We start from the raw sequence: 15,805 nt of genomic DNA on the forward strand, positions 1-15,805 counted from the left end.
TGGTTGCAGTTAAGGTGACTCCACTAGGTGTCTGCTGTGAGGCACCATGCTCTAATATTTTGGTCAGTTTATGCAGCTAAATCAATCTTCAGCTGCTGTTGCATGCCTTTAGGTCCTACCTAGAGTAGCCAGCTGTTGCTTCTGTTGCCAGTTGAAATGAGAAGTCCTTTTTAATAGCTATGGGGTGAAGATATCTTAGCTTCCGTCTCTGATTACTCCGTGATCTCTCTGCTGAGATTACTAGCAAGGGTTTTGTCGCAGCTGGTTTGCAATGGACACTTGTGCACTGGGAACTCACCTGAGACTGCCAAACTAATTTTGCACAAGCCATCAGTAGTTATAGCAGGACTTTCTAGGGTAAGTGTTAGTACCAGAACTTGGGTTAGTTAAGGTTCATGTAATTGCTCCGTCATCTTGACTTACATCTCCCACCCTAGAGTGCCGGGAGCCTGGCTGTTCTTTACAGAGATGACTCTCCCTGGTGCTGTTCCACTGCAGCAGTAAAGCAATGGGTATGTGCTAGGGAACTTTGTATGTGGCAGACCCAGGTACTAAGGTACTAATACTTTACCTGGAAAAAATAGATTTTCTTTAGCTGAGACTGTTGGAGAGAGGAAGAGTGTTTCTTCTGTTCCATGGGGGCATTTAAAAGTAAAATCACCCTTTTCTTGCTGCACTGTTGTTAAGGGGGGAAGGGGATGCTGACCACTCTATATTTAAGGCTGAAAGTAGCTTCCAATTATAAATCTCACTTTTTTCCCCCCAACCCCTTCAAAATCTTCCCTTCCCTAACTTCACCAATCCCCACTACCCCCTGAAATTCCACATGCTACCTCTCATCCCGGGGTGATCTTTACTGCAGGTGTCACTGCAGGGCCCCTCCTTGGGTTTGTCTGCTGCATGTTGTAACTTCCTACTAGCTAGAAACCCTTGTTAAGAGACTGTTCAAAGAAACATCATGTTTTTCTGTTATCCAGTTTTTTTTATTTTAAACTAATAGGTTTTTCTACCCACTTCCATAAAAAACAAACAAACCTCCAGAAACCAAAACAACAAAAACCCTGACCTTGTGAGGTCCTAAATTACAACAAAAGGAGGAGAGAGAGACACTTGGATTGTCTTGCACGCATGTTATTTTAGGTTGTTATGTAACCAGAGCAGAAGAACGTTGCATCAGCTTCTTTTAACGAAAAAGCTTTCGACATAGAAGGGTCGAGATGAGCTTTTGATCTGGGGGCTATTTCCTTCCTCATCTGAATGTGGTGGGGTTACTCGAGGGTCTCTTCCAGCTTCAGAATGGCAGTAACCCAGTAATTTTCCTTGTCAGGGAAAAGTTCAAGCAAGCAAATATCTTGACTGTAAGGTTTGGCTGGTCACATGGTCCTGAATTGAGATTGCATTGTGTGTGGAGATTTGTAATTGAGTACACAACAGCATGAGGGCCTCCCTTGCAGGCGCAGTCTTATATGCGGGCTGTCAGATTGCGAGTGCCTCAAGTCTGTGTGTGAAGAATTAACCACACAAGAAGGATAAAAGATGAAGCTTCCCTTTGACCTGATCAAACAGTTCGTGGATGGGCCAATTCTTGCCTGGTTGTGGTATTCGTGAAATGCCCCACTCTTGTCCTTGTGGTTTATATGCAACTTGATTTACGCTTTGGAGCTGAGCACCAGCCAAAGATGGCAGCGAACAAGAGGAGGGCAATGAAGACTGTGCAGAATGACCCAATCACCACTAGTCCTGCGAGAGCCCAATCATCTGTCAGAATGCAACTCTTCAAGTTTTCCAGAACTGGGGAAGCCGTTTGTGTTGAGGACGACATGCTGGCCCGTCCCTGCTGGAATTAGAGTGGGGAAACCAGATGAGTGTCTGATACTTGTCTACCTTCTCTACTTCCTCAACAGATATATGCACGCACATACCCTTTACACACTTACTAGCATTGTTCTTTCAAAAGGTGTAGTCACTCTTTAGAGAAACCAATCCCATGAACATAAACAGAATATAGAACACCAAAGAACTGTCTAGTGGTCTGTGCCAGAGAAGATTCTGCCCTTAAAATTCTGTTCAGGAATTAATTATTCCAGCAGTGGGGTTTTATTTTACCAATATTTTAGCAGTGACTGCTGGTGCAGCTACAGTCATGGCTTTGTCAGAATCTTCAGTATAAGGATTGTATAGTCTGGATGTAAAAGGAATATAATAAAAATCAATGACCATAGCAAGTCTGTCAGAGCAGAAGGCATTTTGAACAAGATCCTCAGCAGGGGTAAATCAGGATAGCGCCACTGAAGTCAGTTGAGATACTCAGGTTTACACCAGTTGAGGATGTGGCCCTTTTAAAATAAAAAGTTAGGCTCTTAAGTCATGGGAGTACACCAGACATGGACATATGCTCTTGTACCCCTATAGCAAAAGCAATCTGTTCTGCAGGCACATTATCAAATGGGGGATTAAACCTTCTTGTCGTTTAATACAAAAAGAGAAGCAATTAGAACAGCCAAGCTACCTCCATGCAAACGTTTCTCCTTCTGCAGGTGTAGTTATGCACAGAGTGTTAGTTTTAGCTTTTCCTCCCGTTTTTGACCCAAACCTTACCATTTCTTTAACAGTAACACATGCATGTGTGCACACGCACACTTTCTCACTAATGGTGTTAAACTGCAACTAAAATATTTTTATTTTATTTTATTGACCTAATTTAATCTGGAGTCTCACTAGGCTCTACACGCTTGCTCATTCAATGCCATCTTGCCCGTTGCCTTGCTCACAGCCATGCTGTTACACCATTTAAATAACATCTGACATCTCTTTGCAAGAAGCTTTAATGCTTCCCTGCTTTATACACCTCAGTGAGAAATGAAAGGATGGATGGATTATTCCTCCTTCCGTCAGAGCGACTGCTATCCTGACCTAATACAAAGAGTGGGGGAGAGGGAGACAACACCTCACTAAATTATTTCAGTCTACTTATACCTGTACTAGCCCCCTCCCCTTGCATTTCTGCCCTTAATACTGCATGAAAGGAAAAGGGTTAGACAGTGTGAAGTTAATTTCACCCTCACAAAGCGGTGCCCGCTAGAATCTCAGAAACACATTACAGTTGTTGTTTGTTACTTCTGCCCCAGCAGCCAAAGTATTTGGATACTGCTGTGATTCCAAAAACCAAAGCATATCATTTTAACAGGGTCCTTTATAACTCTGCAGTTAGACATGTAGTGACAAAGGGCCTGTCTGGATAGTTCACCCCTGAGAAAGCTGCATGCAGACCCTCTGGGACAGTCTCCTCGCCCTCTAAAATAGTGACAGCATCGATAGCCTCAAAATAGGTCTCCTCCAAGCCCGAGGGAAGAAATACAGTCTGACTGGATACCCCAAAGCTGCCATCTTTCCTCTGAATGCAGTCAGCCTTGAAACGAAGTAGTTGTGGATGGTTCCACTATTACCTGAAGCTGCTGTGGATGTAGCGTATGTGCCTTCTGCCACTGGTGCCTTCTCTGCACGTCCTGCAGAAGATCCTGGCCTGCTGAGAGGTCCCTCTTCAGTGTGCATGGGAAGGGCGGACTCTCTGTGGGAATTGCCTGTTTGTACTTGAGTAAATTATTAACAACAGTGGCAGTGTTTTGTGTCTCCCCTGCAGACTTTCTGGAAGGGTGGTGAGGCTTATCTGTGGCTTGTCTGATTGTACAGTTCAGAGACATGGTTTGCCCATGACTCAGCCACTCCCAAGCCTTATTTGTGTCTGTGTGTGTTTCAATTGGAGTAGTCCTGCTGGAAAGGTAGTGGAGGGAAATGGTAGGTATCATGTATCCAGCCCTTGATTGCAGTGTGACTTGTGATTAAAAGCTGTGGCCCCTGATCAATGCTGTTACTCCTTGATCTATTTGATCAAGCACCAGTCAGTGAGAGAGCCTGGGGGGGGGGGGGGGGGTATGTTGGCAATATGAACCTCTTCCCCAAAGGAGTAAAACATTCATCACTTTGGTAGAGACCTAGAGTTGCTGCCTTTAAAAGTTTGTCCTGACCATGGGCCAAATTGATTGGATCAGGTTCAGACATGGTGTGAAGTTGAGTTGCATATGCATGCACCAGGTCTGAATTTGGCCATGTTTGTCATCCCATCATGATGCAATGTCCTGACTCGATGCTGTGCTGACTCCAAAGGATATTTTTGAACATTTCAATGTCGTGCAAGTCTTACTTGTATGATGTGAGACTGTCATAGGAAACAATGCGACAGGTAGCAACCCTTCCTCTCTATAATTCATCCCACTGATCTTTTTGCTTTATGGTCTCCACATGACACTGATTGAATCAAACATCTTTTCTTCCTCCTTTCCATGCCTGCATCTTGCTGCAGGAATCCATTCCAACAAAAAACCTTACTGATACTTGAGAGGACCTGCTAGTTCTTGTAGCTGCTGGGTCAGGTGGTAGCTCACAACCTCACTCTTGGTGGAGGGGATTCGGCTCTAATCTCTGATTTATGTACAGAAGTCAGTATCCCAAGCTCAGTTTAGAAACAAAGGGCATGTCTACAATGCAGCCCCTACAGCGGCACAGCTACAGCACTGTGCCACTGTAGCGCCATAGTATGGGGATGCTTTCTACGTGAACAGAAGGTGTTTTTCCCCTTCACAGCCTGCATGACCTAGTCAATCTAATCTTTAAGTGTAGACCAGGCCTTACTCCTCTCTTTTTAGAAGTGTGTTAAACAAGGCCACGCTTCCAATCAGTATCTTCATCAGTTTGTAACAGTACAGGCAGAGTAGTCCCTTACAGAGCAATTGCACTGTGGGATAGCTATGATCAAATAGTCTCTTTGTTGCTTTCTTAAAGTGGAACAGGAAGATTACACAAGTAGAGGGCTCCAGGGGCATGGGGGAGAGGGGGAGGTGAACTTGTTGCTCACCGTCAGATCCTACAGTCTGATCAAAAGTAGCATTAACTGAGGTCAGTTTAGCACTCTAAAGCGGGAGGGTTAATCCTGGCGAGTAGAAGCTTTTATGTAAGATATACGTGACCACACTCCACTTTACCAAAATGAAAATTGCGTAACAAGAAAACTATGACAGCTGCGTCGTGGAAGACTAAGGCAATCGTCGCGTGCATCTTGCACTTCCTGCTTTCATGCTAACTCCAGCTGTTGCACGTTTACAAAAGCTTCTGCATTTGAAGAGAGTTATTCTCTGCCTGTGCTTGCTGGACTTAAAAAAATTCCCCTCCTCCTATCTGAGCAAGGAGGCGCCCCAGATCCAACACCGCGCAGGGTAAATCTGCCTGTGGCTCCCATCCACTTTATCTGTAGATTATTTTCAGCCAAGAGACTAGAAATATAGATTCATATAGATTCTAGGACTGGAAGGGACCTCGAGAGGTCATCTAGTCCAGTCCCCTGCCCGCATGGCAGGACCAAATACTGTCTAGACCATCCCTGATAGACATTTATCTAACCTACTCTTAAATATCTCCAGAGATGGAGATTCCACAACCTCCCTAGGCAATTTATTCCAGTGTTTAACCACCCTGACAGTTAGGAACTTTTTCCTAATGTCCATCCTAGACCTCCCTTGCTGCAGTTTAAGCCCATTGCTTCTTGTTCTATCCTTAGAGGCTAAGGTGAACAAGTTTTCTCCCTCCTCCTTATGACACCCTTTTAGATACCTGAAAACTGCTATCATGTCCCCTCTCAGTCTTCTCTTTTCCAAACTAAACAAACCCAATTCTTTCAGCCTTCCTTCATAGGTCATGTTCTCAAGACCTTTAATCATTCTTCTTGCTCTTCTCTGGACCCTTTCCAATTTCTCCACATCTTTCTTGAAATGCGGTGCCCAGAACTGGACACAATACTCCAGCTGAGGCCTAACCAGAGCAGAGTAGAGCGGAAGAATGACTTCTCGTGTCTTGCTCACAACACACCTGTTAATACATCCCATATGTGTGTGTGGTGTGCAGGTGGAACTGGTCCAGTGTTTATTAGCCAATCATAAACTGTAGAAATTCAGTGAGTTGAACTAGTATTTGTGGCGTCGCCTGAAATTCTTTGTGCACTGGGACTTAGACCCCATCTCGCCATGTACTTAAGCATCTGCTGAATTCCAAGCATGTGAGTAATCCCACTAACTTTGAGGGGACTGCTCACATGCTTGAAAGAGCAAGTAGCACCTCAGCGCTTTGCAGAACTGAGCCCATAGTAGCTGTCTCCTCGCGAGGGTGGGGTGTCCATGTCACCTGCTGGTAGGACACCGTTCCCCTGGTCTGAAATATGATCTTGGTTTCAGGCTGTCTTCAGCAAGTGTTTAAATTCCCGATTGCTCTCTTTCTATCCCTCCCTTTTTTTTATTCCCGGTTGTTGCTAATTCGGGAACATATTGTAGTGGAGATAAGGCAGGGGCCTGCCTCTTGCTGCTCTTGGTCAGTATTTTAAGCCTTGTTGCTATGCCTGTGTAGATAAGGGCTGGTAAATATGGGCTTGCTTGTCGCAGTCCCCAAGTACTCACTGTCACTCCAGGTGAGTTTTTCCTCACTGCAGTGTCCTCCTTGTGACAGCCACCATGACTGCATTAGCACAGGCAGCTCCATGATGGTGAAACGCTTCATGCTAGGATCCTATTCATTTCCATAACAGCCACTGCCTGGCTGAGGGTAGGGAAGAAGTAGGTGCTGTTTCATTGGTCACAGGTGTCTAGGTTTCGAGTTAATTGAGAAACAAAAAGCTCATCCTTATAAGTCAGGATGTATCAAGTTTCCCGTTGGGCAGTCAATTAACATCTCTGTGCCTCAGGGATAACCACAGATGTACCTAGTGTGAGGGTTACTTCCCTGATGTCTGGAATGTTGTTGTAGTCATGTTGGTCCCAGGATATGAGAGAGACAAGGTGGGTGAGGTAATATCTTCTATTGGATAAAAATACCCTGTTACTTGTGGGCGAATACTTTTCGCAGAGTGTTCACTCCATATCTGACTTATCAGCCCTGGTCCTCCAAGGAAACCTTCACAACACCTTCAGTGTAACCCCCTTATGCTTAACAATCTGTCCCACCTTGTATTTAGTTGTAACATTCTGGTTACCTTTTCCAGACCTGAAGAAGAGCTCTGTGAATCTCGAAAGCTAGTCTCTTTCACCAACAAAAGTTGGTCCAGTAAAAAATATTGCCTCACCCGCTTTGTCTCTCTAATGTCTGTAAAACACTTGGAGATCTTCTGTGGGAGGGTGCACCAGACCTATGAAAGCTTATTATATTAAACTGATACTACACTAGGGCTTAGTTGTCCCAATTCCTTTGTTAGGAGATGCAAAGTTTTGCTTCTACCATGTGCATTGTGGCAGCCAAATGGAAAGGCTGGGCACTTCAGTCTAAATATAACTTTTATTCTTTGTGTGTGGCTAGCTTATAGCAGTGGAGCATTATTATTATTTAACTTTTAATAGCCCCGGTCAAGTTAGGTCCAACATTTTTAATTCTCTTAAAAACCAAACCATCCCCATTAGCTATAAAAATGCATTTTATTTTTGCACAATTGAAATGCTGCGGTATTGTTTTTTCTTAATCTAAACATTCCTCTGCATTGTTGGCAGCTTCCAGAATTGTTCCAAAGTATGAGAATGAACTCAGATGCAAAATGGACAAATCTAATTGAGTGAAGAACAAAAAGCTAAACAACACAAGTGGTGAAAAGTAAACTAGTTGATTTTGTGTGTGTGTATTTGTGTGTGTGTGTGTGTACACACACATATACACACAGAGGATATTATTAATAATCTAGGGTGCTCTTAGTAATTTAGCTAAGGGATTCTTTTAAATATTTTTCCTCTTTTCATTGCTCCTTTTTACAGAAGTGTCAGCAAGTGTTAAAAAAGCACCATATTCAAAGCTTTGTAACTCAGCCCACCTTAGCTGAACTCTGGCACTGTAGATATGTATGTAGTACATTTGGCTGTTTCAATCATAGTAGTAAAAATGCAAAATGCGAGTAGAAGATTTGTTTACACTCTCTTAACTCCGAATGGGCTTGTTTTAATTTCTCTTAAAGGTGATCAGTTCATATTGTGGCATAATTGCTTTCAGTTTTAAAAATTAAACCCCTTTTAACTAACGGATTACTGAGAAAGGGGAGTAGTTTTTCTTCTCCTTTCCTACCCTTAATTACAAATGTCGGGCCCAATGCTGCAGACTTTATACACATGTAACTTCCTTTTGAAGTTCCCTGGACTATAAACCAAATTTACACAGTGGCTGCAGTGTTGAAAGGGTATTTATTTGCACTTGTTAACTTTAGTGATACAGTTTGCTTGGCTCCAGTTTGCTCCACCACTTGTCATGATGCCATCTCTCAGCTGCTGCACGTATATCCTGAATTAACACTGCCCTCACTGTATATTCTTTCTCTGAAATACATGTGTGAATAAATATACCTTAAACATTTGCTGCCGTTAATATAAACTACACACCGGCCTTCTTTAGTGCAGGGAGCAAGGCATGCTACTCCCATGAATAATAATGGGGATTTGTACATCTGCTTCAGTGCCCCATGCACTGTACTGAACACTCACCCTGCAATATGCAGAAAAAGCAACACTTTTTCATGGAAGAGAAGGATCTAAATAAAAACCTTTTTTAAAAAAATGATTACTGGCAGGGCAAGCAAACAAAACAATTTGTATTAGGGTTTTCCCCTCTTGCCTTCATCCTTCAGTGTATGATGGATATTGCACATAGTCTAATTGTTTTCCTCTTTGGCAGTTTTCTTGTCTTTGTAACACTGAGAAAATAAAAGCAGGGAGCATTTGATGCCAACTGTACTTCCAGTCTCTGAGCTCATGTGCCAGCTGAAAGTTCATGTCATGCTGTGCTCTGAGTGGATGGCTCTGTTAAATTTCACGTACTCTATTACTCATGGTTTTAAAGAAAGTAGAACAGGGAAGGAAAAGCCATACTTGCTTTGGGCTTGATCCTGACGGGTGCTGGTAATGGATAGCTCCAGTGATGACAGTAGGAATTGCTAGTGCCCAGCACCACCTCACTGGATTAGGTCATTTATCAAGAGAGCAGGGGACCTTCCTAACCCCGGGGCAGTCTGCATGTGGTCTTTGTGGTTTGCTGCTCTTTGCTCACAAAAAGAGAGCCTGTTGGAATTTTCTGCCAGCCCAGCTGCAATGTTCGCTTTGGGAAAAGTCTGTTTTTTGTGTCTTTCTATGGCAAGGAGACAAGGATGTCAGAATACTGTTACCTATGTGGCCACATCACAGACCCAGGCAGTGATCATTGCAGAACAACCTAGTCCATCTTATGATCCACTTTCCTCCTCTGCATAGGGTTAGCAGATAGCAACTGTGAAAAATCGGGGTTGGGGGTAATAGGCGCCTATATAAGAAAAAGTCCCCAAAAAACTGGACTGTCCCTTTAAAAACAGGACATCTGGTCACCCTACGGGCTGGTCTACACGGGAGGGGGATCGTAGCAAATAGCGTAGCTGAAGTCGAAATATCTTGGATCGAATTACCTGGGCTCCAGACGGCGTGGGATCGATGGCCGCGGCTCCCCCGTCGACTGCGCTACCGCCGCTCGCTCTGGTGGAGTTCCGGAGTCGACGGTGAGCGCGTTCGGGGATCGATATATCGCGTCTTAACAAGACGCGATATATCGATCCCGGATAAATCGATTGCTACCCGCCGATACGGCGGGTAGTGAAGACGTACCCTACCTCTGCCGCGTATTCTCATTCACTCCCACCAGCCCGTTCAGAGGGTTAGTGTAGAGAGGGTCATTCCCAGGCCATTCAGCCACAGTGGCTGCCTATGTCCTCTTTCACTGTCTTCTCCTGATGCATTTCACACATGAGCAGTTGGCTGGATCTGGATCTTCCTGCCTCTCTGATCAGGGCTTCCGTGGCAGCAGCAGCGATAGCAGCAACAGCTGCAGGCTAGGATCATCAGTGACAGCACAGTAACTGAAGAGAGAAATGAAGAGTATTGGCTTCTGAAAAGATCTTACAAGAATAAAAACAGACCAACTTTGCAGTGCCTTGAAGAGGCAGAATTTCCTGGAAGCTCTGCTGTAAATGTTGGATTTATTTCTGGGCAGGTGGAGATGGTACGTTATGGCAAAAAACCAACAATGTTGGCTTATCAGTATGTGAGCAAATAACCTTAAAGCTATAGAATAACATTTATAATTACATTATACAGCACATTTAATTCCAAAGGATCTTAAAATACTTTCCAGACTGTGGGTCCCGTGATGCAGTAATTGCACATGAAAAATTCCCATTGCCATTCCTGGAAGTTATATGCTCATAAGGCCTGGGGCATCAGGCCTAATGGGAATCCCTCCACCCCTCTTAGGACAGCCTCCTCTGGAGTGAAATGCATCAGCTGTGTAGTGTTGTGTGGCTTTAAAGGGTGGAAAGTGAAGAACAGTGTCCATTCAGATGAAATTACAGGGGGAATCTTAAGGTATGCAGGGAACAGTTACCAGAGCTGGGATTTGTCTGTGAGGTCAGTGTTCTCATCCCATCTCTTAAGAAAAGTGACTTTAATGCCAACAAAAAGAACAAGAGTACTTGTGGCACCTTAGAGACTAACAAATTTATTTGAGCATAAGCTTTCGTGGGCTGTAGCCCACTTCATCAGATGCATAGAATGGAACATAATGATAACAGGTATTCAGAACTTTGGGGTTTTTTTTCCTTCCAAACTGGTAAACTAGTAGGCGCTTATATTTTTGTTCGTCATAGAATTTAAGGCTAGAAGGGACTCTCAGATCATCTAGTCTGACCCCCTGTATTTCACGGGCCACCATCACCACCCAGCCACTATCTGTCCAAACTATATATAGTGTCATATATAGGGTTCCCTTTAAAAACAAAGAGCTGAACTGCCAGGATCCTGTTAGGGATGATGGTCAAGATGGGGATGGGATTAATACCTTTCTCTGGAAGAGATAAGGGTGATGCGTTAAGTGTTACATAACACCCATTGTGTTTGTTCCTTTAAGTGTAATCCATTGACAGGATGCCAGGTAACCAGACCCAGTGGGGAAACCAGTTGTGTCTATGAGAAGCAGATATACCTGCTTCCAAATTCCAGCTGAGGGAGGGATCCCTTTGTGGTGGACACCGCCGTTCCCCATGGCATTCAAACTGCGAGCAAACTCCCCCCTTTCCCTTTCACTCAAGGGTTCCTGCCTTTCCTCTTCCTACTTTTCCACTGTTTAAAAAAACTTTCTCCATCTGACCGGACAGCTGTTTATTCCCCCTCCTCCAACACCAGTTACTCCATGACAGGGTGACTCCATGAGCTAACCTCTTCAAGGGGGAGGCACTCTTTCTGTTCACACCAGGAAAAGAAATGTGTCCACTAAAGTGTGCCAGTTTCTAGGAAGTAGCAGTAATGGGGGCAATCCCAGACTTGAGTGTCTTGTCTGGTGGCAAGATACACTAATACCATTCTTCACAAACGCTCTCCTTCTACTCCTCAAAACATTTACACATGATGTGACTCTGGGATTTACTCACAGCGATAGCAAGCGTGCTTCCCTCCAGATCAATGTTCAGGGGCGATGGTATGGGGAAAGCTTGCACTGCTGCTCCCCATGCTATATGTTCTGTACATAAACAGGAATGAATTCTTCAGGGCCATTGGTCTGGTCCTATCCTGAGTGCTAAAATTCACTTCCATCAGAATGGATTTGTGGGAGAAAATAAGCTAGAGAATCACATTCTTTAGAACAGCTGCAGAACACACCTGCTTTAGCAAAGTCCTCAGCACAGCCTGCCAGCCTACGAGATCCGAGAGGTTCAGGCAACAACGAGCACATAGGATCCTAGCACTCTTCCATGTACTTACCGATAAAGAAGAGGATAATACAAAATGACACTATCTCCACAGGTTCAGCCTGGGGCAGCTTCTGGAGCTTAAGCAGGAACTTCTCACCAATGGTCTGTATTTCCTTCAGAAAGCCTTCAGAAGACATCCTGGCCAGCACTGTCCAAGTGTGTTATACTGGAGAAAAGCCAAAGAAAGAAAGAGAGAGTGCGCATGAAGCTTTTTACTGTCAATATTATTAACACTAGGGAAACAAACAGCCTTCTTTAGGGAGCTAATTTGGGATCACAAGTAAAACACGTTTATCCGGTCTCAGCCCTTGCTCCCAATAGCTAAGGAGGAGGGATTTTAACTATCTGCATATCCTGACATTGCTTTTATTCAAATCTGGAGCTAGCTGACACTCTGGCTTTGTATCAGATCAGTTTGTGGGTATACTCTCCATCTGGGCTCTGCTTCACCGCTTTTAAAAAGCCAAATGATTTTGCACAGTTGGGCAAGGACAAAAATATGGTGTTCCCTCTCAGCCTGCTATGTATGGGATGACATTAAAGCTGGCTGATTTCCACAAAGGGAAAAATTAGTTGTTGCTTTTCAACTGTCCAAGCTCATGTTCTCCCAGAAAATAAGCTGACTTTCACTTGCTAACCTGAGAATGTGTGTCCCAAATCATGCCCACGATGCTGCATTCTGTATACAAAATTGTCTTCCCCTGTGTAACGCAACACACGCTCCCTTTTAAGGTTTCTTGTAGCTCCAGCAGCAGCAAGCCACCTTGTGAGTGCTTCCATTATCATAGCACCCTTGTGTAATACTCATGTCACATTTCTGGTTTCTAGGGCTGGTGGTGTATGGTGATATTGTGAATTTTGACTGATCCACATCTATTTAGGAGACATGAATGCTTTAAGTTTATACAGCTGACTGTGACTTTTGTACCCGGTAAGATAAATATAGATCTGTTTGACCACACATTTGTAGTAATGTAGTGACATATAATCTGACTAGGGGATTTAGACTTCGACGCATTGTGTATATGGGGGGGTGAGGGGGGGAAGGGGAGGAAGGGAGAACAAATGCCACGGAGATCTGTTTGACTTTAGAGCCTAGTGTAGATCCTCTGTGAGCTGAGGGGTGAAAACATTATCTATGATCCTTACTCTCTTTCTACTGCATTCCTCTTGTAATTCCATCAAGTATGAAAAGGCAACTTATTGTCAGGAGCTGAAAATACTGTTGATAAAGTTATATTTATATAGGGCAACATTTTCAAAGCTACCACTTCAATTGTATCCATAATATTTGCAAGCCTGCTCTTTTGTGGGATCAAAAACTTCTTGTGTCTACAAATGGATGAGCTTGCAATGTTACTGGAGAGTGATGTAGGATGCTGTTTTTAAGAGCTTGCCTATGCTGAGAATGTAATTTGGATTAAGGGAGGGTGTGAATTTAAAGCAGAATAACTATTCCCGATTAACTGTTTGCATGGATGCTCCTTATTCCAGAATGAGAGTGTCTTATTCTGAATTAGGATAATCCACTTTTCAAAGCAGGTTGGCTTGTCTACATAAACATTTAGTTCACGGCAGGCTAAGGTGTAAACTACACCGCACTAGCCTGCCGTGCTATAGGAGTCTGTGTAGCCTCTGCTGATGTGCACTAACCGTTCCTTAATGCGCTTTGATCTACTCCCAGGGTAGATCAAAGCACAATAGGGAACAGTTAGTGTGCTTAGTAGGGTTCACGCAGACACTTAGTGCACAACAGGTTAATATGGGGTAGATTTACATCCTAGCAGCTGCAAGCCAAATGTTTGTGTAGACAACCCTAAGCTAAACAGGAACAAATCACTTTAGTCTGGAATAAGAGCATCAGAGCATCCACGCAGGATTGGGAATAGTTATTCCAGAATAGTTTTTCCAGATTAACTCCCCATGTAGACAAACCCTGAAAGGTGTCCAACTGCATTAATGTTGTAGCATGTATAGCAGGAGCAGGCAACCTATGGCACGCATGCTGAAGGCGGCACACGAGCTGATTTTCAGTGGCACTCACACTGCCCGGGTCCTGGCCACCGATCCAGGGGGCTCTGCATTTTAATTTAATTTTAAATGAAGCTTCTTAAACATTTTGAAACCTTATTTACTTTACATACAACAATAGTTTAGTTATATATTATAGACTTAGAGAGAGAGACCTTCTAAAAAGGTTAAAATGTATTACTGGCACGCAAAACCTTAAATTAAGAGTGAATAAATGAAGACTCGGCACACCACTTCTGAAAGGTTGCCGACCCCTGATGTATAGTATGAACAAAACTGAGTTTAGGTTTTCCCATCATCAGTTCTTCAAGCCATTGTGCCTACTAGTAGCGTAGGCTGCTTAGAAGCATGCAGCCTGTTAGACGCATGCAGAACATGGTGCACGCCTGGTGTGTGCTTGGACCCCCGACTGAGTTAAGGTTCTCATGCCATTGTTCAATTGAAATTTCCTGGCTTGTTTAAATTATATTAGTTAACAGTATTTTATGGGAGTCCTTCATGTTGCAGTTAATTTCTGCCTTTAGTGGTGACATAAAGCAAACAGAGATACAGAAAATGCATCATAAATAAGCCAACCAATTCACTGCTGCACTTTCTGCTTTGGTTTGCCCAGTGGATGCTCTGGGTTCAGCCTTCAGTACATTTAGAACAATTACTTGGGAGAGATCTTGCTTGGCTCTTTCTTTGCAGGCTGGGTTTAAATGCTATACTGCCAAGTAAAACTGTATATTTTGAATGTGGATGCAATCCAGAGATTTGTTCTTTTAAAAACAAGGCTACAGAGTTTATGGGGAGGGAAGAGTCAGAATCAGATGGGTTCTTAGGGGCTGGGGGAAAAAGGCCAGGTCCAGTAGGAAGAGTGCTGCCAGGTGCAGTGAAGCACAGTTGTGGCCTTATGACCTGAAATGATGTAGCCTGATCAATGCAGGGCCGGTGCTACCATTAAGGCAAACTAGGCGGTTGCCTAGGGCGCCAAGATTTGGGGGCGCCAAAAAGCGCTGCCCCCATTTTTTTTTTTTTTTTTTTTTTAACAGCGTTCCTGGGCTGGGCACGTGCGGCTCAGCTGTTTGGCACCGCAAGCCTGGGGGGAGGAGAATTAGAGCCTGGGCGGCATGCTCGGGGAGGAGGCGGAGCAGAGATGAGCTGGGGTGGGGAGCTGCCGCACGGCTACCCAGGGTGGGGAGCTGCCGTGGGGGGGGCGCCTCAGGGCAAGGGGGGGGGTGTGCCTCAGGGCGGAGGGGGGAGGTGGGGAACTGCCGCAGGGCTGGGGGGGGGGGGGGCGCGCAAGATGGAAGTGCCGCCTAGGGCGTGAAACTTCCTTGCACCGGCCCTGGATCAATGTAATTAATAAATAATCTATAGATTACTTAAGAGTTCCCAATTATCACTTTGAGGGTTGACGGGTTCTTGTCCCAAGATCAGGCCCAGTATTATTCAAATTATTATATAGTTAGGAACCCTGATGTGCACAGTTTCAACACTCACACTATAGGAACTCTTCTATATTTACCAATCATTGTATTAACATTTAGCACAGTCACAAACACTCCAGCCCAGTAAGGTAGATAGAGATACTACAGAATGTACCTCTGAACATCCATATACTGTACTTACACCATCCCTCCCTTGCAGACCAACCTGAAATGTTAGTAATCATCTTCCTCATTACCTTGCCCTACATCAACAGTGGCCATCATTCTGGCACCTCCCAGGGGCTACATCTATTTCTCCTACTGCTCATAGGCTAGGATGCAACTTTTATAATATGTTACGCTGACACCACTATGTCTGATGCTTATTCAGTAGAGGTTTCTCCCCTCTTCCTTATTTGTATTTCCTTACCTTGCTAACGTTGGGTGTCCTTCTCCTATAGGTTAGTATATCAGTGATCTCAACTTATTATCATACACATCAATTTGTTGCCTTGGCACCCTT

At 44.1% G+C, this 15,805-nt stretch overlaps 2 protein-coding genes across 2 annotated transcripts in view; one reads left to right on the forward strand and one right to left on the reverse strand.

The window, feature by feature from the left end:
- Nucleotides 1-15,805, forward strand: part of RECQL5 (RecQ like helicase 5) — a 58,093-nt gene that overhangs the window by 13,456 nt on the left and 28,832 nt on the right. The gene's annotated exons all lie outside the window — the stretch shown is intronic.
- On the reverse strand, nt 9,830-11,976 carry SMIM5 (small integral membrane protein 5). Its single transcript, XM_065415068.1, has 2 exons — nt 11,850-11,976; nt 9,830-9,952 (listed from the first exon to the last, which is right to left on the reverse strand). Exons 1-2 carry the CDS (start codon nt 11,974-11,976, stop codon nt 9,834-9,836), a joined length of 246 nt encoding a protein of 81 aa, XP_065271140.1. The 3' UTR covers nt 9,830-9,833.

The sequence above is a fragment of the Emys orbicularis genome, chromosome 13 (genome assembly GCF_028017835.1).
Source record: "Emys orbicularis isolate rEmyOrb1 chromosome 13, rEmyOrb1.hap1, whole genome shotgun sequence".
Lineage (NCBI taxonomy): Eukaryota > Metazoa > Chordata > Testudines > Emydidae > Emys > Emys orbicularis.

What these genes read in the sequence shown, in the direction of transcription:
- SMIM5 (XM_065415068.1), bottom strand. Translation starts at nt 11,976, where the DNA reads ATGTCTTCTGAAGGCTTTCTGAAGGAAATACAGACCATTGGTGAGAAG. An exon ending in TATTATCCTCTTCTTTATCG is followed by an intron (nt 9,953 to 11,849) that starts GTAAGTACATGG and finishes TTCTCTCTTCAG; the next exon opens with TTACTGTGCTGTCACTGATG.